This window comes from Toxorhynchites rutilus, chromosome 3, assembly GCF_029784135.1.
Source record: "Toxorhynchites rutilus septentrionalis strain SRP chromosome 3, ASM2978413v1, whole genome shotgun sequence".
Taxonomy (NCBI): Eukaryota; Metazoa; Arthropoda; class Insecta; order Diptera; family Culicidae; genus Toxorhynchites; species Toxorhynchites rutilus.
Window position 1 is genome coordinate 59,314,296 of NC_073746.1, and position 25,508 is coordinate 59,339,803.

At 39.1% G+C, this 25,508-nt stretch overlaps 1 protein-coding gene across 8 annotated transcripts in view; it reads right to left on the reverse strand.

The window, feature by feature from the left end:
- The window catches only part of LOC129780537 (serine/threonine-protein phosphatase 6 regulatory ankyrin repeat subunit B), a 176,997-nt gene that overhangs the window by 29,184 nt on the left and 122,305 nt on the right, over positions 1-25,508 (reverse strand). For all 8 annotated transcript variants that reach the window (XM_055788904.1, XM_055788905.1, XM_055788899.1 and 5 more), the window contains 6 exons: positions 14,671-14,966; positions 14,285-14,587; positions 12,732-14,159; positions 12,134-12,670; positions 11,849-12,055; positions 4,638-5,331 (listed from right to left, as the gene is read on the reverse strand). In XM_055788904.1, coding sequence (XP_055644879.1) covers positions 4,638-5,331; positions 11,849-12,055; positions 12,134-12,670; positions 12,732-14,159; positions 14,285-14,587; positions 14,671-14,966 — 3,465 coding nt within the window. The remainder of the gene's footprint in view (positions 1-4,637; positions 5,332-11,848; positions 12,056-12,133; positions 12,671-12,731; positions 14,160-14,284; positions 14,588-14,670; positions 14,967-25,508) is intronic.

Consider the following 25,508-nt stretch of genomic DNA (forward strand, 5'->3'; position numbering starts at 1 on the left):
TCATTGTTCGTGTATGGGGTAGACATTCAACACTAGCGAAAATCATGTTCGAGTTCAAACAAAAACATGGAATTTTCACATCGCGTGGACATGTGTAAGTGTTTTTCGGAATACTGCAAAGAGGTATTAATCAACTCAAAACCGTATACCTTGTAATGCTCCCGTCTCCAAAATTCTAAACTTACATCCCTGCACAGAGCGTGCAACATACCACCTACGGTCGATAATGATTTAGGGATAATTAACATGGTGAGCTAAACTGAGAAAGTATCAGGAAATTTAGCGCCACACAAAGTAAATGCACCATTACTCGACGCAGTCCATCATCTCAACATTATAACGAATTTTTATTGGAGGGGATAGGTGTATCGAACCATCTTGGAAACGTTTCGTGCCCCCTAAAACCTCCACGTGCCAAATATGACACTCCTCCCCCCTCCCTTAAGAGAGGGGGGAGGAGTGTCGAACTACCATAGAAACGTTTATCGATCCCTAAAACCTCTATATGCTAAGTTTGATTCCATTGGTTTGATTAGTTCTCGAGTTGTTCAGTAACCTCCCCCACCAAACCACCATAAAAATATTTGAAAATATTTACTGTTCCCTGAAACCTCCACATGCCAAAATTGGTTCCGTTTGGTTGATTCGTTTTTAAATTATGCAGAAATGTACGCTTCATTTTTATGGCAGTATCACCCACAATCCCCCACCCCACTCAAAGAGAGGGGAGGAGTGTGTATTCCCCTAAAACCTGCGCATGCCATATTTGGTTTCATTTGCTTGATTAATTGTAATGCAAAAATTTGTGTTTCATTTGTATGGCAGCCAACTAACCTCCCCTTACAGAGGGAGGAGGGGTCTCGAACTATCATAAGAACCTTCCCCGACCCCAAAACCCCCTTCATACCAATTTTCATGTCGATCAGTTCAGTAGTTTCCGAGTCCATAAGAATCAGACAGTCAGACAGACAGACAGACAGACAGAAATCCGTTTATATTAGGCTGTTAAAAAAGTCCTGCGGTATTTTTTTTTGAATTTTCATTTGTTCATAAAATTAGTTACAATCATCTGTTTTAAGTCAAATATGCGCCGTTTTGTTCGATGACTTGTTCCCAACGAGATGCCAACTTCATAATACCCCTGTTATAGAAGCTCGCTTCCTTATTGGCAAAAAACTCGGATAGCCAATTTTCACAGGCCTCTTTTGTGGCTAACTTCTGACTACCTAGCTCGTTCACCATAGACAAAAACAGGTGGTAGTCACTTGGTGCAAGGTCCGGACTATACGGCGGATGCAAAAGAACCTCCCATCCGAGCTCCCGGAGCTTCTGGCGCGTCACCAAAGAAGTGTGTGGCCTGGCGTTGTCCTGATGGAAGACAATGCGGCCTCTGTTTATCAAAGATGGCCTCTCCTTCATGAGTGCTACTTTCAAGCGGTCCAGTTGTTGGCAGTACAGGTCCGAATTGAGCGTTTGGCCATAGGGAAGCAGCTCATAATAGATTATTTCTTAACAATCCCACCAAACACACAGCAGAACCTTCCTGGCCGTTAATGAGGGCTTGGCCACCGTCTGAGTCGCTTCAGCGGGCTTCGACCACGACCGTTTGCGCTTCACGTTGTCGTAAGTGACCCACTTTTCATCGCCAGTAACCATCCGCTTCAGAAACGGGTCGATTTTGTTGCGATTCAGCAGCGATTCACATGCGTCGATACGGTCAAAGATGTTTTTTTGCGTCAACGTGTGTGGCACCCATACATCGAGCTTCTTTGTGAATCCAAGCTTCTTCAAATGGTTAATAACGGTTTGATGACTTATCCCCAGCTCTTGGCCGATGCTACGGCTGCTACTATGCCGGTCTTTCTCGGCTAATTCAGCGATTTTGTCGCAATTTTCGACGACAGGCCTTCCGGAGCGTGGCGCATCTTCGACGACCTCTACACCAGAACGAAAACGTTGAAACCATCGTTGTGCGGTGGAAATGGAAACTGTATCGGGTCCATAAACTGCACAAATTTTATTGGCAGCTTGAGATGCATTTTTGCCTTTGTCATAGTAGTACTGTAAAATATGTCGGATTTTCTATTTATTTTGCTCCATATTTGCGACACTATAACTCACGAACGACTTAACCAAACAAAACACTGTCAAGGACTATATAGCGCGCAAAAATACCTTTCCAACAAGCTATAGTATGACTCGATACAATGAATACAACTAGAACTACGCGCTTACAACGACACCTCGAGGAAATACCGCAGGACTTTTTTGACAGCCTAATATATAGGTAAACGTCGATATAACGTACATTTCACTATCAAAATTGTACCTTGTATCCAATTGTACGTTATATCGAAGCATAATAAAGTACTCACAAACGTAGTCTATAATACATTTTTGTGTTGCTGTTTTAGTAAAGTTAATGAATAACTTCAATCAAAAGACAAAACCAGCCTTTCTCATGATGTTTTCCTTCGTACTGTTGATTAAAGCTTGATTTATTTAGAATCCGGAATCACAAAACCAGCTGTATTTCGGGATTGATTTAAGGTACAAAACTTGTTTTAGCATCACAATACAGATAATTCAGAAAAAAAATATTGAAAAAAAATTTCCTTTACACTTTGGAAATGTGTACGTTATATCGAGTGACGTTATATCGAGGGTACGTTATAACGAGGGTACGTTATATCGAAGTTTCCATGTATATAGATAGATTAGATTGTGCATGGATTCCATAATGGACAGGATGGAAAAAATGTTAAATCTGGAAATCCTGTAAAGAGCGATTCTGTAAGGATCTCTAATAAAAATAAGCGAATTTAGAGAAAATCATTTAAAGCAATTCGACTTAAATTTTTTTCTCTAAATTCGGATAATTTTTAATTCCCAACTATTAGTTCCGTTGAAGCGCATAGAAAAAATATAAAAAGGTGTTACCACATCTAGTTTTGTTTTCTGCAGACTTAGATAACTATTTTAAATTCAATAATTATTGATTGAAATTATTAAAAGCGAACACAGGAGAACCGAATAAAATTCTTATCTCCTCCTGATGATTTACAGAAGAAAAAACGATACATTTTAATCGAGCAGTTCCCAACTCATTCCATTTACGACAACCTTCCAATCAACGTTTAAGAAATGAATACATGCTATTTTGGTGTTAAAAATTCGAAACTAATATTTACAGTGATAGTTCACTAGTAATTATGTGCGGATACTTTTTTGAAATACTGCAACGAAAAAATACAAAACAATAAGTTCTACGTGTTGAAAGCATGCAAGGGCAGTGTTGATCATTCCATTCGGGCGAATACCAATTTTCCTGGGTCTCGTTTGCCATTTCAGCCGTTGGTGTCAGAATTTCCATCTCCTGATGCGTTTATACAGCATGCATAGGGAAAAGTGATTCCCTCGCAGCCATCGCAGTCGCTTCGCCATTCCATGTTCACTTAACTTATCAATGTGCTATAAGATAAAAATCTTTTTCAAAACTACCAAATCATAATACATTGAAAAAGAAAATATTAGAAGAGAAAACATGAAATAAAACAGTGAAAACAAGCGTTCAATCAGAATCGGACATAGATTAGGATGATACAAGGATCTGAACGTCAACGTGTGATACAACATGATTGGAAATTTGGCCAGCTCGCCGTCACAAAAACCGTAAATAAAAAACCAACAGTTGAAGCGGTTCAAATTTATAACAATTCGTGTGGTAGGCCATTCATTAGTGAACATTCCGACTTAAAGTAAAATACGGGAACCAACAGATCCATTCCAACATAAAAAATCAATTCAATCCAAAACATAGGCACAGTGCACAACACTGACACTGAGAATATTCTTATTTCGGAAGACAGACACCAACAAAAGAAATGCCGGCAAAAGCATTCCGCATTCGCTTTGTAGTTTCTATAATACAGATGAAAATTTTGACTCTTATTTGTTTGTTTTTTTTTGGGTGTGTTTTAGTTGTTATTGAAAACACTGTGTGTTCAGTTGGGGACATCGAACACTTACTGTCGGTTTTGTGCTTTCGGCGGTAGTCTGTGTTTGCACCGGCGGCAGCCCGCTTGATGCGTTCAACCTCGCTACTATAGTAATCACCGTCTTCATCCGTAGGGAAATCATCTTCTGCGATAGGAGAGTTAGTAAAGGAAATTGTAGTGTGTAAACAAGGTACTAGAAAAAGAAAAATTATACAGAGTGAGAATCACTTGAAACAAAAAGTGTAGGGACAGCACCAATGTCGGATCCGCTAGGAGAAGTTCCAAGTCAGTAGATCAGCTTATTCTTTGCAAACGTAAAAGGTGCTCTCTATGGTTAGAGATATTTGTTCCTGATCCGACATTGATAGGTAAATAAAATGTAGGAAATTTTCTTTTAACATGAAATAATTTTGTGAATAATAGAAATATTTACGTGGTAATACTACCTGTGTTACGCTTACTCTATAAAGTTCATGCAAATTTCGAAATAAAATATTAATCAATCTTCTTATTTTTTCGCGCATGTTCGTACCCCATTTACCCTTGCTCAGCATCATCGTTTTCTTTGATACCTCGGATAGCTTGAATCATTATGCTCGGATCTACTCTCGCAGAAACATCAGCTCACTGATAACTTACCATCGCTGAATAGTTCCTTGTTCCGCGTCAGGATTGGTAACCGCTTGACCTGATCCGGAGTCAAGTCCTGGAAGGACTGATTCAACGCCACAATGTGCATCGAAAAGCCAAACACGAAGATTGCGAGCACGGCCAGAAACCGAGCCAAATCCTTGAGCAAATCTCCGATGATGATAGCCCACGGACCAAACAGATGATGAAAGGATAGAAAGTCCAAAATCTGCACACAAGCAAGCAGAAAGGAAAGCGCGAAGAACTGATTTCGGCAATACATAAGCGTTGGCCACGTCGTCTTCTGCACGTACAACATTCCCGCCACGTGAAGTCCCACGCCGATTATTCCAAACAGCAGCACCAGTACTTTAATACTCCCCAGCCCGGATTTGTCGCTGGGATTGGTCAACTCGAACAGCAGCAGACCGCTGAGCCACACCAGCAGTCCCCACTCGTACCAATACGGTACCAAACTGGCTCGCACCACCGGATAGATTGGCGTGATGCCCACAATCATCAGATGGATCATCAGATAGATGTGAGAGGTAAGGTAGGACATGAACTTGATGATGGGCACCTTGTAGTAGTTGTGGCCCAGTGGCAGCGTGAAGATAATCCACACCGGAGGACAAATGATGAAACCCACGAACAGCAACATTATTCGCCACGCCGTCCAGTTGAGCGTCCCTCGCCAGAGTTCCTGTGGATAGAGCGGATGTCAGTGCGGACGCGATCAGTTGGTATAGTGATAAGTTTGATAGCAGATCTACTGCCGGAGGGTAAATAATGTTCTCGATTAATTTTTATTGCCTTATTCAATGTAATAACTAAAAATTTAGAGTAACTCAACATTTAAATCGTGTATGTTGATGCGACTAAACTTCGTTGATGCGACTAAACTTGCAGAAAAGATGAATTATATTTTCATTATTATTGATTGTATTTGTTTCTTATAGTTTTCATGGTCTCAGGACCAAAGGCGCTATATTTTTTATATTTTTTTTCTGGAAAGCTGAGGATTTTTTAATTAACATATCTCGAAACCAGGGAGACGTTTTTTTCGTTTTTGAGTTATGATTTTTCAAAGTTAACCGATGGTTCAAAAACTTATTTTTTCCCATTTTTTCCACTACAAAAAATCATAACTTTAGATCTACTGGACCGATTCAGATGATCGACATATCAAATTAAAGCCAATGAGAACCAATAATACACTCTGAATAAAAATGGACTATGTTTGCGTAATTATTGATTATATTTGTTTTTTATAGCTTACATCGTTTAGGGACCAAGACGCCATGTTTTTATATGTTTTCCTGAAAGCTGAGGTTTTTTCACATAATATATCGAAATACCAGGGAGGTGTTATTTTTCGTTTTTAAGTTATGATTTTTCAAAGTTAACATGTTTCCAGTTTTCGTTCAATATTTCTATGCGACTAGACTGGAAGTATGTGACTATAATCTAAATTATTGGCAAGTGGACATCTGGTCTTCTTACTACCAGAATGAAATGATTGAAGCAGTATAGCGAAAATTCGTCCGCTTTGCTGTACGTCATCTTAGGTGGACGGACCCATTTAACCTGCCTAGTTGCAAGAGCCGTTGCTTGCTTATAAAGGGTGTGTCACATCAAATTGCATCACGGAAAAAACGCTGTAGAAATTCGCCCAGTAGACCGATCCTTTTGAAAATTTTAGACATTAAAATAAAAACTATTAAACAACTTTTGGCATTTTCTTTTTATTCATACTTCGAGCCCAAGCCCGTATGCTCGCACCTTCCTCTTTACCCCGTCCATAAGGTTCTGTACAACGTCAGGTTGTAGTTTTTTTTGTACAGAAATCCATTTTCTCTTGAAGTCCGCCTCCGATTTGACAACTTTTGGGTTCTTCCGGAGGGCCTGCTTCATAATCGCCCAATATTTCTCTATTGGGCGAAGCTCCGGCGCGTTGGGCGGGTTCATTTCCTTTGGCACGAAGGTGACCCCGTTGGCTTCGTACCACTCCAACACGTCCTTTGAATAGTGGCACGAAGCGAGATCCGGCCAGAAGATGGTCGGGCCCTCGTGCTGCTTCAATAGTGGTAGTAAGCGCTTCTGTAGGCACTCCTTAAGGTAAACCTGCCCGTTTACCGTGCCGGTCATCACGAAGGGGGCGCTCCGCTTTCCGCAAGAGCAGATCGCTTGCCACACCATGTACTTTTTGGCAAACTTGGATAGTTTCTGCTTGCGAATCTCCTCCGGAACGCTGAATTTGTCCTCTGCGGAGAAGAACAACAGGCCCGGCAGCTGACGAAAGTCCGCTTTGACGTAGGTTTCGTCGTCCATTACCAGGCAATGCGGCTTCGTCAGCATTACGGTGTACAGCTTCCGGGCTCGCGTCTTCCCCACCATGTTTTGCCTTTCGTCGCGGTTAGGAACCTTCTGAACCTTGTATGTACGCAGGCCCTCCCGCTGCTTGGTCCGCTGGACGAATGAACTTGACAAATTCAGCTTATTGGCGACATCCCGGACCGAACTTCTCGGATCACGTCTAAACTGCTTAACTACGCGCTTGTGATCTTTTTCACTGACGGAGCATCCATTTTTGCCGTTCTTCACCTTCCGGTCGATGGTTAGGTTCTCGAAGTATCGTTTTAGTACTCTGCTGACCGTGGATTGGACGATTCCCAGCATCTTACCGATGTACCGATGTGACTACTCCGGATTCTCGAAATGAGTGCGCAGGATTAATTCACGACGCTCTTTTTCGTTCGACGACATGTTTCCAAATTTACGAAAAATTGACAGTGAAGCATGGCCAACGTGATCTATACACTCTTATCTGATTATAAGCGAAAGCTGAAGATATAATTCCTAAAAATTAAATTTCTACAGCGTTTTTTCCGTGATGCAATTTGATGTGACACACCCTTTAGAACTGGAGTTGTTGGATGAGAGATGCAACGTAACAAAGGTCTGCTTCATTGCAGATCTACGCTGATTGTTCTTCTTTGCTCAGCACTGGTTAATGTGTTAATTTATATTATTTTACTTGACCTAGCATTGTCAATGGGGTACAATGCTACCTGTTGATCACATAAACAAATAATAAGTGTCTTATTTTTTCAAAAAAAGTTAGGCTTTAATTTTTTATATCGATCATCTGAATTGGCTAGTAGTTTAAAAGTAATACATTTTAAAAAAAAGACATTTTTGAGAAAAAAGGGAAACATTATTTTTTGAATTATCGAGTAAATTTGAAAAATCATAACTCAAAAACGAAAATAAACACCTCCCTGGTTTTAAGATATGTGATGCGAACATATCTCAGCTTTCGATAAAAAATATAAAAAAAATATTGCGCCCTTGGTCCCGAAACCATGAAAACTATAAAAATATACAATCAATAATGACAAAACCAAAACCTGAAATTTTTGCAAGCGTAGCATTTTTCCAAGAATTACTAGCTAATTAACTTTAATTTTATATGTCGACCATCTAAATCGGTTTAGTAGTTTACAATTAATGAATTTTTGAAAAATGTCATTTTTGGAAAAAAGGCGAAAAAGTCAATATTTCGGATCCCCCTAAAATAAAAATGGGCAAATGGGCGGGTCTTTTTCAATTGAATTAAAACAACAAAACTCATAAAACCCCTCCGGCTCTTATTTGTCTGTTGATAATTATCGAATGGACAACAGAGTTTACATAAACTCAGCTAAACTCTAAAAAAATGCGTTTCCCGTCACTGAGTGGTGTTGGTGGGCGCGTCAACTATGCATATTTGGTCAGCACAGTAGAACCTTTTGGGGAAGCTCGGAATGTGCAATGAACTCTACTTCGTCAGGTACAGGTTTTTTTCGAGATTCATAAAAGCCAGCTCATTGCTATTCGTTCCCATCCAACTTGAAATAAATCTGGTCACCACAATAACGTTAATCTTGGCATTACAAGATTCCTCTCTTTCAGTTACTTTTGGCGATATTTCTTTTTCCTCGCGTAAATACCAATTCGATTGATGTTTTTTTTTATAATTACCAGTCGTGACCGACAACAAATGTAAAGTGACGGAACCGAAATAGCATTATTTTGTTTCTGCGTAATCATCAGAATTCAACAAAGAAAAGTGTGACATTATTTAGCAACATGAGTCAACATGATTTTCAAACAATTACAGAGCCTTTTTATTCATCCGTTAAGTATATATATACAACCCATTTATTATTATCATATCTACAGTGACTTACAGTGACTCTTAATAGATACTTAAATCTACAACAACTATTCGATACCTGACCGACCGATCAAAAGATTTTTGGCAGGTGGCTATTGTTTGAGAACTGTCGTTGCTCTCTGAATTGAAACATATTGTATTTGACTACAAAAAAAAAGCTGAAAAATGTACTTTAGCATCCAAGGGTCACCATAAATCCATTTATACCTGTTATTGAATTTTATATAACTGTACACAAAAAAAATAGAAAATTTACGAGAAAAAATCATGAAAAAATTTTTGTTACAAAAACTTGTTTGCCTTAAATATGCACCAGTTGCGATGTATGGAAGAGTTGTAGGGCAAATATTTATCTACCATTCATCTGCCATATCATCAAAACAGTTTTTGAAATCGATTTTTTTCAGTGTAGAATTTCAAAAAATATTTTTTCCAATATTTTTTTTTAAATTCAATTATTTTCCTCAAACTCTCCAATAGATCACTTTTTGTAGGACTTATCATCTTCGAGTAAAAAAAATTTTATAAAAAAATGATCAAAAATATTTTGCCCTCTCCATATGTTTGTCTAGATAAATTCTAGAAAAACTAAGTATGTCAAGTTGCTTAATTAGGTAAGGTCTTCACACCCAGAATGTTTCATTGAGTTCTGAGAGGGCCATGCCAACATCTGGTCGAGTTGGCGTGAAATCCGTCAATAGCAAAATTACTGAGACAAGCACAGTCTGTGATACCGTGCGCGAGTATACGGGTCATGATTTTACGCGCGAGAACAGGAGGGTTAAACTTTGTTTCATTCTCTAGTACTACATTCAGTTTCTAATGACTTTTTGATATAGTCAACGTTGGTAGACCACCGCCATACATTTGAACAATTAGTTGCCCGTGATGCCCAAAAGTTTGGCCAACCCTGGTTTAGAGGAAACGAAATCGTGTTCTTAAAATTCGCGTACCATAGTCATTTTTCAAAGATGCACTTCAATTGCGAAGTTTCTTTCGATGACGATATAAACCGATTAGTTAAGCTTCGGAAAAAAATCAATTGCTCCATTTTCAAAAATGCAGATTTTTTTTTTTTATCTTCGCTTATTTTTCGTCGGCCTATTTCCGCCACTTTAGTGCCAATCACCGACAACAGGGAGGCGACTCCACCTGTTCCTACCTATCAGACTCAACAACTCATGAGCCGGGCCAACTTCTTTTACTTCCCCTCCGAAGGAAGACGTAACCAGAGATTTTTCGCCTCAGAAAATCCCAACGACGCCAGCTGGGATTGAACCCAGGCCGATCGGATTGTGAGAAATGCAGATTTGAAAATGTATTTTTTATTCGAATGGAAGTTTGTATTCCGTTTGGGTTGGAGGAAATATGAGTTTTCCACAGGAATTGTTAATTTTTTGACTCAAGTGTAACTTTTGAAAAGGTTTTGACTCAAGTGTAACTTTTGAAAGGAATTTATATCTCAAAAACAATGAGTCGTACCGAAATAGTGTTTTAGAAAGAGTTATAAAAAAATATACGCAGAAAAAAAAGTTCTATTTTTTTTTATTTACAAAAAAAAATTATTTGCAGTATCCAAAATGTGTATTTTTTTATTTTTCCACATAAAATGGAAGTCATGTAGAAAATTTTAAAAATGAGTCCAAGAAACTATTTTTGACGAACTTTGTGGAATATCGAATTTTTATGATTTTTCGAAACTTCGGACTTTTTTTTGTCCCTTTGTTTATTTTAAGCTCATCAGCATTTTTAGCTGTAACAGAGCCGAATTATAATCGTGTACATGTCACATGATTATCATATCTATAATTAGCACATTACACCGTTGCCATTTTTCGGCGTAAGAGTTTCCTTCTATACCATTGCATATGGTACATTTAAACAGTAGCCATTTAGGCGTAAGAGTATTCCTTCTAATCTTCCATTATACAGTTTGACCAACGGACAGCGGATACAGTTGATTGATCATTGTTGAGTTATTTATAAAACAGCAGCCCGATGTGTCTTGCAGAGCAGAGCAGTTGTATTATTGAATCGATCTTATTTCGACCGTGGATCGATTTCCATAGCTGATGATTGTTGCGTGGACGTAGTTATTCTGTAACAACACAAAGATGGTCAATGGGGGTCCTGAGTTTTGAACTCACGATCGATCGCTTATTAAGCGAGCACGCAAGCAATGTGACCCTCGAACTTTTGTATGTTCGATCTTTTTTAGCCACAAATTATGAATCCTGATGTAATTTAAAATAAAAGGGTTTCTTATCAATCTCTAAAAGCAGGCATTCTCGAGATATTTGAAAAAAAAAACATTTCTAATTTATTGTCTTTTGAATTTAGTACAGAATTTTAAATTTATATATGCATTTTTTATTTATTTTTTCTAATAAAATAGAAGTCATGTAGAAAATTTAAAAATGAGTCCAAGATGGTAAAGCCATTTTTAACGAACTTTGTGGAACATCGAGTTTTTATGAATTTTCGAAACTTTGAATTTTTGTATGTTAACAATAATTGTCAGCCACAAATTATGAATCCTGATGCGATAACAAAAAAAAAAAAGCTTTTCTTCAAGCTGCTTCTAGATGCATTCTCGAGATATTAAAAAATTTAATTCATATTTCCTCCAACCCAAACGGAATACAAACCTTCATTCGAATCAGAAATACTCATGTTTTGTCATTTGTCGATGTCATTTGGAATTGCTCAATGGTAAGAACAATTGTAATTATAAAATGTTATTCTTCAGACAAGCGTAAACTTGGTAATCTAGCGTAGTTTATGTGTTACAACTTGTTAAAGTGAATGTAAATTCGGTGCTGTCTGAAGAATATAAAAATAATTTCGAAAAATAATTATTATTATAAATACTGACGAAAAACGATATCAAAAAGTATTAGTGGGAAAAATATAAGAACAACAAAAATCGGGATTGTTACCACATGGGAGTGAGCGCTCGGCGAAGAGTTTAGAAAGCATTTCAAGATTACCGTTTGTTTACCTGCAGATATCGTTGCACTACCGTGTGGGCGATCACCTCCTTCTGCTCGTTCTCGATCAGGACATCGAGAAACTCCATGTTGCGCCGATCTGTGGCAGTAAGAATACGACCTGCCGAGTCAGCACCGGCGGCCAGCGCCAGGAGCTCGGTAGCCATCGTTTCGCACTGTTTCCCAGCAGCGATCAGATCTTTGGCTCGTTCTTTTTCCTGTGTAATGAGTGAAGCAAAATTGGCGGGTGATGTTCTAACCTACTGAAGCTGCAGTGGGTGCGGATGATAACTTACCTTAGTGGATAGCACGACGAAGATGTTTGACAGCTTCGCGGCGGTATCAACCGGCGCCGGAGAAACTAACACAAACTCCTCGATTGGCTTGTTGTTATGGTTCTTGGAGACGATCATCAGATTGTACACAAACCGTTTATCCTCCATCAGCGCGTAGGTATCGTGCTCCTTGTGCATCAGATATCGCAGCACATCGTTGTGGCCTTCGGACGCAGCGAACCAAATCGGCGCACAGCCGTAGTTTGTCTCGGACTTGGGTGATCCACCGGCTTCCACCAGCAGCTTCACGACATCCAGATAACCAGCCTTGGCAGTACAGTGCAGTGGAGTCCAGCCGTTCTTGTCTGAGGCGTTGATCTCTGAACCTTGACCGAGCAAGACTTCCACCATCTGATAGTGACCGTGCATAGCTGCTATGTGCAGACCAGTCTTCCCGTGCCGGTCCACACTATGCAGAAGCTCAGCGGATCTGCTCAGCAGTAGTCCCACGATCGGAACATGCCCACCGAAGCAAGCTAAATGCAGAGGATTGTAACCCTGGTGGAAAAAACAGAATACACTTATAATCATTGTCGTAAAAACATTTCCAGATACTCACATTTTCCGTAGTCGCAGCATCGACTTGAACACCAGCGGAGTTAAGTAGCAGTCGGACAACATTTTCGTTGCCGGAGTAGGCTGCCAGATGCAGCGGAGTCAGCCCGGACTCGTTCCCTAATTCAGGTACTAATGATGAACCAGATGGAGAATCAGATTTAACCGTTGCGGGGACGTTGATAAGCAACTCCCTCACCGTATCTGCCTGGCCGTAGTAGGCAGCTACATGCAGCGGAGTTAAACCCAATTTTTTACTGGACACCCTTAGCGAATTAGTGCTTCGCATCACCTCGAGTACCTGACCGTGGCCGTTTTTTGCCGCCATGTGCACGGCGGTGAAACCAGACTTGTTTTCGTCGGTACAGGATCCTCCGGCACGCACAAGGACCTTTACGACGTCCGCATGACCACCCTCCGCAGCCAACTGAAGAGGGGTCGAATCCGTCAGCTTGTTTCTCGTAGATATCACACCGGTTCGATCGAATTTCATCAGTTCCTCTATCACCTTCACCGAGCCTTGCATGGCAGCTATATGGGCGCAGGTATTGCCGTCCTTGCTCGTGGCCATTACAAGGTTCGGGTGCTGCTGAAGAAATAATTTGGCAACTTCGGAATAATTGTTCTGTGCAGCCACGTGAATGGGTTTCTGTCCAACGTCGTCTGTTGCGTCGATATTGGCACCGAGTTCTAAAAGTAGCTTACAGACATTCATCTGTCCACTGGCGGCCGCCAGATGTAACGGAGTTTGCTTCCTTAAGGTTAGAATATCCACCACTGCATTGTGGTCTCGTATCAAAAATTTTACCAATTCCGTGTATCCGTTCATAGCGGCCAAATGAAGGGCTGTTCTACCGACTCGTGATTTAGAATTAATAAACGCCTTATTAGTAATGAGTGCATCACAGACTTGTAGGTAGCCATGCTCCGCGGCCAAATGTAGCGCAGAGCGGCCTTCGTTATCGAACACATCCACCCTGGCATGGTTGCTGAGTAGAGTATTCACTAGATCCATGTGACCCCGGTTACACGCGATCAACAATGGTGTCCAACCAACCGACGATTGCCGATTCATCGCTTTCTGAACGTCCGCCGTCGAGAGATGGCTTATGACCTCCGACAGGACGTCATTGTTGCCGGCAACAGCAACCGCATGAAGACACGTATCATTGGTGGATTTTGTTGTTAGCGAAACATCTGCCCCATGTTCCAGCAGCATCTTCACTATTTCTCGATCACCGTTCCCCGATTTCACCTCGTCCTTCGTCACCTGACAAATGTAATGCAGAGCGGTCGCGCCATCTTCGTTGGTGAAATTGAGATAATTCTTCAGGATCTCCTTCCCGTGCTTTTCCAACACGAAGTCTATCAAATGTCTCACAATCTCCGGATAGCAGTTCCGCGCTCCCAGATGTAACGGAGTCTCGCCGACCTGTCGGAAGAGTTTATATATGATTCGTATGTCCTACGGTATTGTACCTGAAACGTGCGAGTGCAACCACTGATTCCTAAAAGCGTGATTCAGTGCCGTCTAGTGCTAGTGCTATCTCTTCTCACATTCGACTTTATCAGCGGATCCCCGTTATCCTCTAGGAGCAGATCCAGGGTCGTGACGTTCCCATATTTGGCAGCTACATGAACAGGTGTTTGACCGTCATCAGTCGTTTTGTTGGCACCGGCGCCGGACTTAAGCAACATCAGCGCGCATCTATCTCCGTCCTGAACTCTCGAGGCAATGTGTAGAGGCGTCTCCCGCAGTTTACCCCCTCGGACGTGCACTTCGGCACCGAACCCCAGCAGCGTCTCGACGACGCCCGGTTTTGCAGATTGAACAGCGATGTGGAGGGCAGTGTAATTATCCTGGAATGCATGTCAAAAACACAGGAGATCGATTATGAATTGAAGATGAGTTGAGAGATCTGTGCAAAAAGATTGATGCTCACATTCGTGGGGACGTCAACCTTCTCGCCTTTGTTCAGCAAGGTGCTAATGATGCCCACGTGGCCGTACTTGGCCGCGGTGTGTATACTTCGCGCGCCACCCTTGTTCGGCATGTGTAGGTACACGCCCTTCCGGAACAACGTCGTCGCACACTCAGCGTGACCGTTCAACGAAGCGATGTGCATTAGCGTACTACCGTCCTTCGTTCGCTCGTAGATACTGGCCCGGAACTTGTCCGCCAGAATTTCGATGATCGACGCGTGACCGTTTTCCGCCGCTAGATGCATCGGTGTGCGATCTGGGAAAAAAATATTCGTCTGTATTATAACCTCATCATACAGAGAAATAACCTCATCATACAGAATGTGTTCAATTGTATGTCTGTACATTGTTTGTTTATACTTTATATAAAAATATACCACGTTATTTACATTACTATTGAATGATATCTTAAATTTTATGGAAACAACCAAAAATTTTCTTGACTAAACTGAATACTTTGTAATTAAGTGAAATTGCTTCGTAATTCAGTGTTTCTCAAATATTGCATTTTTGTAGTAACACTTGATCAGCTCCCTGCAAAATTCTTTTAATAGCAAGAACTTGCACTTTTTGGACAGCATAAAAAATTGCAATTGCATTTGTGTCAATTTATACCGGCGTAAAAAAAGTCTTTACACTGTGCCCTACCGACACGAACCGTTCATTAGCCTTTGCAAGATTAATCAATTTAATAATAAACGAACAATAGTATTGAGTGCTCAATAAGACAATATACTGAACTATTCTTAACAACTTTACAACTACGTTGTAAAAAAGGTTATTTAGACCAAATTGAAGCATATTGCCAGAGAAACGATTTGAAAACGTTTATTCGACTGCAAATCAGCTTTTGTACAACACATGATGGACTGTCAAAATAAATATTTGCTGCCAGTATTTTAAGCTCATGTTCGACTGCTTGGCATTACATTTTTTAAGTTTTCTAACAAAACAAACGGTTGGATCATCGAAGGATCATCGAAGCAAATGTCGTGAATTTGAATCATGGCCATTTTTAATTTTTTGACTTAGAACTACGTCTTTCATGCCAAGTAATTAAGTGAAATTGCTTCGTAATTCCGTGTGTCACATCAGAAAACAGGTCACGTTTTTATGAAATAAAGTTAACGTTAATAACTATTTTTTGCCGTGAACGGGTTTTAACGGTTTACATACCAAGCGAATCGTAAATTACCTAAGATTTTATTTTTAGGCTATATATTACAGTTCCGTTTTGTGTAAACGGTTGAAATTGATGAAAACTAGAATCATTTCTATTTTCCCATACATTTGTTCCGCTCATTTGTGAATCTCCCAACCCATGCCGTCAATAACGAGCAACTTATCAGCGATAAACGAATGGGAATGATTCAAAGTCTCCGTGAACGAAGAAAAAAAGAAGAAGAACGAATTTTAATATTTGCCAAGAACATGAATATTGGATCTCGCTAAAACAAACTTTCAGTACCGTTCTAGATACGAATCAATGAACATCGCTTATTATTTCTTGTTTTGCGTCATCACATGTCTTCGTTTCGGATTGAGTTGTGGGCGCGACCAAATGACTTACTCTTTGATGTCTCTGGCATTGCAATCATTATATCAAACTGACGCCATTCCATAAAGGTTCTGGACTACACAATTGTGTGGGGAATTATCAAACTAGACTCACTAAGAAAATAATTGTTCAGGAATTTTGTGTGTGATTTGGTGTCGCACGACAGTAACAAAACTATCTCCACCAAGGCTGACAGCTAAGCTAATCTAGACCGGAAACATTTTCGCTAACGTTCAAAACATCCCGAAACCGGCTTTCGCCCGAAGAAAAACGCCCTACATGAATTGTTCTACAGAATCTGTTGATTGATGTTAGGTATACAGAATCTGTTGATTGATGTTAGGTAGAGCTTGAATTTTGATAGAATCAAAATAAATGCGTTTTTATGTGAAATAAATGGGAGTGCGGGTTAAACCGACACCTGAAAACTTGTTACATTAATTTCAAAGTACTAATAGACTATCCATATACTATGTATACACTTGAAAAGAGGTGAGGGGGGATAGTCACAAATGATACGTAATTAAAATGATAAATTCGTTTATTTTTACAATTCGAATTGTTAAATATATTTTCTTCCTAAATATATATATATATATATATATATATATATATATATATATATATATATATTGGGTTGGGGAAAAAAAAATGTCGTAATTGTGATCGAAATTTGACGCTTTATTTAACATACTTAAAATTATCCAATTTAAGTCAAATATGCGCAGTTTTGTTCGCAAACATGTTGCCATTTAGAAGGCATTTTTTTTTTAAATCATAACTTTTGAACTACTACTCCGCTTCAGATGATGAACATCAAATTAAAGCCAATCACCTTTTTTGAAAAAAATACTATATAGGCTTTTTATAGGGAGGCTTTTTTTTCGTTTTTGAGTTATGTTTTTTCAAAGTTACCCGATGGTCCAAAAAATCATTTTCCTCTTTTTTTTTCCCAAAAATGATTTTCTTCTAAAATTTATTACTTTTGAACTACTGGACCGATTCAGATGATCGACATATCAAATTAAAGCCTACTAGCTAAATAACACATTTGCCAATTAACTGGATTATAATTACATACATCCAGGGTCGCCACATTTGATTCTGTAAAATTTTCTAAAAAAATCTGTACATGTGTGTTTTTAACCAAAAAATCTGTATCGTGAAGTTAAGGGAAAAAATTGAGCCGATACATAGTTCTTTGCTTTAAAAATAGAGTCCATAATTGTGGGAGCCAACCGATTTCCAGACATTGTTTTGTTGGCACTGTAAAGCAAAAATATTCTCTCAACACATGCTAATGGATGTCATCAAAAATGTCTTACAAACGACCTTAGCAATGGATACAAAAATTTTCCATCACGTCTTTAGACATCCAACAGCTGGGACCAAGTTATATCCGAGTCATTCAAGTTTTGTCCCATAAGATTCGACTTGAGTAGCCTGAATTCGCTTTCCAAGCCTTGTCTGTTACCTGTTTCAACGAATTGAGGAAATTGGCACATCAAGTCATTAAGGTTTAGTACAGGGTCTTTCAGATTAAACGCTCACGCAAAAATATCGAATAGCTCCTTATAAAAAACTTATTTCGCTTCGTCGATGGTAACACTGCATTCCACACTTTGGGACGATAATATTCGGCTACTCGTTCAGTCTGGTCGGAGGGTTTTTAGTGTCAAGATGTACAATTTACAAGAACGTGTATTTTTAGTGAAATCGTGTTACCGAAGTCTTAATGAAACTTTGTACTTTTATGGTAAGAATTTCAACAATTCTCGTCGTCGATTACTTCCTCTGGGGGTACGTGAAGGACCGTTGCTATGTTACAAGCCACAAAATTTGGAGGAACTTAACATTTTCGTCGCCCCGTCATCCAGATATGGGTGACACTTTCCTCGTTCGAATTGAATAGAATTTTGAAAAGGAATTGGATAGAATAGGTCCAAAATGTAACTATAGGATATGTAGATATGTAGAAAATCATAACCATATTATTATAATGTTTATACTATACTTTTTATTAACTTATAATATGGATGGTCTGTACTGCAGTGTTTTGCGAAACCCATATCATATGACTTTGGCATGTATTATTGTTGTCAATCCGTCTTCAAATTTGAAAAAATATTGCTAGATCATGTAGAAGTTCTCTACATACTAAGTTTGATCTTCATTTAATAATTTATCCGCAAGTTGGGCTATGCAAGAAACTCAAGAACGTCGCTTTGGCGATGAACTTGTTCAAGAAGAAACAACTCGGATTTTCAACAGCATCGAAGTCGTAATGATAGGGTTGTGCATGAAGAATATTGTTCACCGTTTAAAACGCGTTATCGAAATGTTCTAAAATAATCTTTATTTTCGTTTTTCAAAAATAAAAATCGGTTCACTTTTGTAGAAATTATTAATATTTGTTGCGTGAGCGTTCAATCTGAAAGACCCTGTAGCTTGACGAAATTTTGAGGGTTTATCAAGGCTGCAGTTATGTTTCACCAGTTCAATATAGAAGTCACAGCAAATCGATCTGAAAATCAACTTTCTAGCTGAATTCAATCCTTTTCAGCTCCTTCTGCATCGATACTAACGTAAACATCCCCAGGCTTCTTCAGAAAGTCTTCAAAATCTTTCGCATTAAGGCCAGCATCACCGAATCGTTGTACGTAGCTCTCCAAACATAAGCTACCCAACATTATTAACAATAACAGTCTTCTCTCATTAAAAATAGTTAGTTTAAGCTTCTCAACTTGCTCAAGATTTCGCTTAATAACTGGCTCCAACGAAATCCATCTCGTTGCATTGCGTTAATTTTTTTTATAAACCAAGGTATCTATGTATACACTGTAATAAATTTAATATTTTAAAATCAATTTTGAAAAATCTGTAATTCTGTATATGCAGATTCTGTATCTCAAATTTGGTGAAAAATCTGTAAAATACAGAATATTCTGTATATGTGGCAACCCTGCATACATCCAGTCTAGTCGCATAGATATGTTGAACGGAAAATGAAAACATGTTAACTTTAAAAAACCATAACTTAAAAACGAAAAATAACACCTCTCTGGTACTCGGATATATTATGTGAAAAAACTTCAGCTTTCAGGAAAACATATAAAAAAATATGGCACCATGAAAACTATAAAAACAGGAAGTGGGTTATATCTATGGTATAACCGCAAGGGTGACGTAGGACTATCGTTGATTTAGAGATCATTTGTATGAAGTTGAATCTGAATTCATTCTGAATGAATGAATATTTGGAGAACTTCGAAAACGAGAGCGTTACGTTGGAGGCACAAGGTTTTATGCATCCAATATTGGATACGGAAATATCCTACTGATGGGGAAGAATAATCTTCAGAAGCTATCCTGTTGATTGCGATTGATTGAAAAATCACAAAACCTAATGTATTTGGTCACAGTGTTACATGGATAGAAAACATTAAAATAAACTCTTTCATATGAATGTAATTTTAAATTCCCAGAGGAACTGGCAGATTATTTTCAGTAACGATTAGGTATTTCCACATTTTCCTCGATACTGGAAGCCCACCAGTGGTTAATGCTAACTCGATAACAATCTGTTAATAGCACTTGATTGAAACATATTTGGTCACAGTGTTACATGGATAGAAAACATTCAAATAAACTCTTTCACATGAATGTATTTTTAAATTCCAGATTATTTTCCGGATCTTTCTCGATCCAAACGGAAAGAATTCCGTGCGTGCATGTGTGTGTGTGTAGCGGCTGCTTCGAGATCTTCCCGGGGAACCGTTTGTAGCATCACTCTCCTCCTGATGGATTCCCTTCTGGCCTAAGGTGCACAAACAGGCTCTTGGTGACACCGTTCATCCGCGCTTTCATGATAAATGAAGAGCTTCACCACAACAGCGACAACATGCTCCAATCGCTGTTCAATTAGAACTGAGTGGATTTCCGAGCGGCGCTCGCTTATATATCGATTGGTGATTTCAATAGCCTATTTTGAAAGCAAATTTAAGACTATTGAAACAAGTTTTTGGATCAGAAAGTAACAAGTATAGAACGCGTAGACATTTTATCTTTCGAATGAAGTGTTTATCATACCATTTCGTTCAATTGTTTAGGAGCTATTAACCCTCAAAATCTCGGTCTCCGGCGTAACGCTTTCGTTTTCGAAACTTTGATTTTACACCCCGGTATAGAAATGAAAGACGTAGTCCTACGTCAAAAAAATAAAATCGCTGATCGAGGGATATCATAAGGCCTCGCAGTCTTTTCTTTGCTATGTCCTACTCAATGTTGGCTTTGACTGTTTCTATTTGAATATCAGTGCCTTTTGTTTTTCAAACATGTGTCGGCTTTCCACCGAAAGGGTTTGACATTTTAAAACAATATTTCGGAGCATCTTTACCGAACAAAATCACTCGTTGTCTCACAGAACATACTAAACAATGATCTTAGATGAATTGGGTTCAAAAAATATTTTGAATTTTACACAAAATTCCGACTAAAACACTAAAATTCCACTAGCGAAAGAACAATTCTACAAACTGTTTTCAGTTTGTTGATCGGTTTTGTTTTCTTGTTTGTTTTGACAGAAACGCCACGCCGCGACTTTTTATTTTTTATCCCATTTATTTATTTTAGGCTCATTAGTATTTTAACTGTAACAGAGCCGAATTTGAATCGTGTACATGTCACATGGTTATCATATCTATAATTATAGCACATTACACACAGTTGCCATTCGCCAGTATTCCTTTTATACCATTGCATATGGTACATTTACACAGTAGCCATTTAGGCGTAAGAGTATTCTTTCTGTTCTTCCATTATCCATCCAATCCAGTTGGACCACCGGACAGCGGAGACAGTTGATATGATCATTGTTGAGTTATTTATAGAACAGCAGCCCGATGTGTCTTGCAGAGCAGAGCAGTTGTATGGATGAATCGATCTTGTTTCGACCGTGGATCGATCTCCATCGCTGATGATTTGTTGCGTGGACGTAGCTATTCTGTAACAACACAAAGATGGTCAATGAGGGCCCTGAGTTTTGAACTCACAATCGATCGCTTACTAAGCGAACGCGCAACCAATGTGGCTACGGAGACCCCCCACGCCGCGACTTGAAACGTATGTAATGGCCAGTGAGTACAAAGGGCATCATAAGATTTGCAAAAAAAAATAATCTAACTAGCAGAGTCAGAGAGTGTCGGTTTACACAAAGTGTCGATTTTACCCGGACTTCCTCAACTTTGTGCGACGAGTGAGTTTTTGAGCGTAATGTACTGAATTCAATACTCGGCGGTAAATTGAAAAATGGGCTTTAGCATAGAAGCATGAATCTATTTTCAGCAGAGAACCAGGAATCGACCGTCGACTCCTGTGTAGACCCTACACACGATAGCTGTGGGCTTAGGATGAAGGCGCATGTGGTGACTGGAAAACGGCTGCCCAAGATCGATGATCTCGGATAACTGTATTTCGTTCGACGCAAGATCGATAACGGTATATTGTTACGAAAATGAGTGACTGAACTCGATGTTTCCTTATTTTTGTTCATAAAAAATACAACACGAAGGAGCATCGTCCAAGACACTGTACATCATAGGTTTCAGCATATCCAGATAGAAGATGAATTTTGAAAATGAACTCCGCATTGATCGAAATCCATTACATGGTGACGATTTATAGTGTACCGATGTTGCATCGCGTCTATCTCCATATTTTTTTTTCCAAAATATATATTTTATTAAGGCACATATGGCGTTAGCATGACGGGGCCGGGAGTTCAATATTTTGACAATTTTTGTCTTACGACTATGTTAGTAATATGTAACCGATTACTCGCGGTTGGCCGATTGCGCGTTTAGGTTGTAGTGATTGGACATAAGCCGAGATATCACGCGAATGAAATCACGACCTACATTCAATCCCTTGAACCATGCACTCGTCGAGACCTTAGGGATAATCGTGTGTAACCAACGACCGAACTCATCACCACTCCACATGCGTTGCCAACTTACGAGCGTATACTGACGAGGAATGTGGAAAAATTCATTGTAAGCAATTTGCCTTTCAAAAAGTGTGCCTTTTAAAGCGCCCACCTTAGCTAGCGAGTCCGCTTTCTCATTCCCCGGAATCGAGCAATGAGAGGGAACCCATGCTATGGTAATCTTGAATAATTTTTCGACCAAAACACTCAATAGTTGTCTTATTCTTGTTAGGAAATAAGATGAGCGTTTATCAACCTTCATTGAGCGGATTGCCTCTATTGAGCTGAGGCTGTCTGAAAAAATAAAATAGTGGTCGATGGGCAATGTTTCAATGATCCCCAGTGCGTAGTATATCGCACCCAGTTCAGCGACATACACGGAACAAGGATCTTTGAGTTTGAAAGAGGCACTGGAATTTTCATTGAAGATGCACAAGCCAGTGGACCCGTTTATGAATGAACCGTCAGTAAAGAACATTTTATCAGATCTAACTTTCCCATATTTTTCCGAAAATATCGACGGAATAACATTGGAGCGTAGATGATCTGGGGTTCCATGGTATTTATTTTTTTTGTCGCATGGACAGATCAAAAATGACAGAGGAATTGCAAAAGTATGGGAAGCAAACTTGGTTGGAGATGCCTGGTGAAGGGTGCGCTTCATGGGTAAGGTACTCATGGTATAAAGACATAAAATTTGACTGAGGAATCAGTTGGAGTCGATTTTCAAAGTTATCAATCACCAATGGATTCATGATCTTGCAACGGATGAGAAATCTGTAGGATAATTCTGTGAACCGAATAATAAGCGGGGGTACTCCTGCCAAGACTCAACGATATTGTATTCTCTCTAGCTTGAGAATATGAATCCTGGCAGCTGATCGGAAGCAAAAACTGCTATATTCTAACACTGATAATATCGTTGTTTTGTACAACTGAATGAGGTCTCCTTGATGGGCACCCCACCGTGTTCCGGTTATTGTTTAGAGAAAACTGATTCTTTGCTGGCATTTCTGTTTCAGATACGCAATGTGTCTCCCCCAGGTACATTTGGAATCAAAATATACACCCAGGTATTTGAAAAACATAGAGTGTTGGATCGTTTTGCCGGATAGTTGAAGCTGGAATTGGGCGGGCTCGTGCTTCCTAGAAAAAACGACCATTTCAGTTTTCTCCGTAGAGAATTCGATACCCAGCTTGAGGGCCCACGTGAACAGATTGTTCAGGGTATCTTGCAACGACTTTTGCAGAACGACGGGATTAGTACCCGTGATGGAAATAACTCCATCGTCTGCATGTTGTCTCAGCGTGCAGTCTCTAGTTAGACAATCATCCATATCATTGACGTAAAAACTCTACAAAAGGGGGCTTAGGCAGGAGATCTCTCCATATGTACGAGGGTCACTATTTATATTTCGGGAACAGAAACAAAAACAAATAGTTAAGCTGCGAATATATTTTTATTGTTTTTCAAAGTACTCGCCACGATGATCGATACACTTTTGCATGCGCTTAAACCAATTTTCAAAGCATTTATTCCAATCGACACGAGCCTTTTTTTTGAGCGATTGTCAAATTATGTGGGATCCAACGTGAACATAATTTTCGCACAACTAAGTGTTCATGTAAAATCGCATATATGCTGGTGGAACTAATGCTTAGGGATGCCTCAATCTCACAATAGCTTACATGACGATCGTGCTTAATCATTTCGTGCACAGCATCGATGTTTTCTGGCACTACAGTCGATTTTGGACGACCTTCATGAAACTCGTCGGACAGCGAACTACGACCACGATTGAATTCACTATACCAGCGATACATAGTGCTTTTTGATGGAGCTTCATCGCCAAAAGTCAAATTTAGTTGATTGACGCACTCTTGTTGTGATAATCCACGTCGAAAGTCGTAAAAAATTATCGCACGAAAATGTTCACGATTCAGTTCCATTTTTTTGCCGAGACCAAACTTTCAACTAAATATAAAATAAACAAATAGCGTCCGTATTACAAAATGTTCTGAGTACGTATATCGTCAAAAATGTCAAACTTTACGATGGAACCGTCAGATGGACTCACATGACATCAACGTTGCCAATTCCCGAAATATAAATAGTGACCCTCGTATAAGCTCAAAAAATACTATTAACTATTAACATGGTTCGTAGTTTTGTTCATAAGCACACGGTAGCGACAGTCAAAAAAGTTTGATGTTCAAATGCGATGAATGAATAGCTGGTCGTGGTATGTATTAAAAATTCGAAATAGAATCCAAAATTTAAATGTTTTTATTTTAAATTATTTTTTTATAAAGACAGAGTAATTGGTGAAAAAATTTGATAGAAACAACATTTCGAACTAGTAACCTTCCAAGTTAGTCTATAATTCCTGATTTATTTAATCTGTATTTTTGTATTTCGAGGGTCATAGAATAAACTGATAAATGGACCAAAGATTAGATAGATTGAGATATTCCACTGGATATTGGAGGAGATATTGCCAAATGTTTGGGAGTGACTAACCGAGCCATATAGGTGTGTCTGAAGACTGTTAATTTTAATTTAATTTAAAATCTATTGAAACTTACTTGTACACCCACTATTACTAATGTTAAGACATGTTAGATCTTTTTGTCGTTTCATTTAAGTAAGCAAATATAGTTCCCTTGAATTTAAATAATCGTCTGATACATAATTTACATTTGCATCACTCATTAATCGAGGATTTGTAACAAAAAAATATATTTACCTATGTACAGACCCCCTTCGATTTTGGCAACACGCCCGAATATTTTATGTTGCCAGAATCGAACCGTGCCAAAAACTATTGAGAAAAAATTTTTTTTTGTTAAATTTTTAGTGGTTAAAAGTATTTAGGGATCAAGAAAAAAAACATGACGCGAATATTATAGCTTTTGCTCTCGTCGGGTACACTATGGTATACACTGAAGAGTGTACTGCTCAGGGGCTAAAGATGGCAAAATATAGAATAACTTTATGACATGCGCAAATGCTATGGGTACTCACAAATTGACGATGTTTATAATTGGGAAACTAAGAACCCATAGGGCTTTCAAAAACGTGCAAATACCCGTTGAATATGTCGCTTCGAAAAATGCATGGACGACTCGCGACATATTTCAGAAGCGGTTTCTCGAGTCTTTTGTACCAAATATTCGGAAATTTTCCAGTAGAGTGGTAATCGAACCAAAGGCCGTTCTCCTTCTTGAGAATGGTACGGTCCATCATTTCCAACATG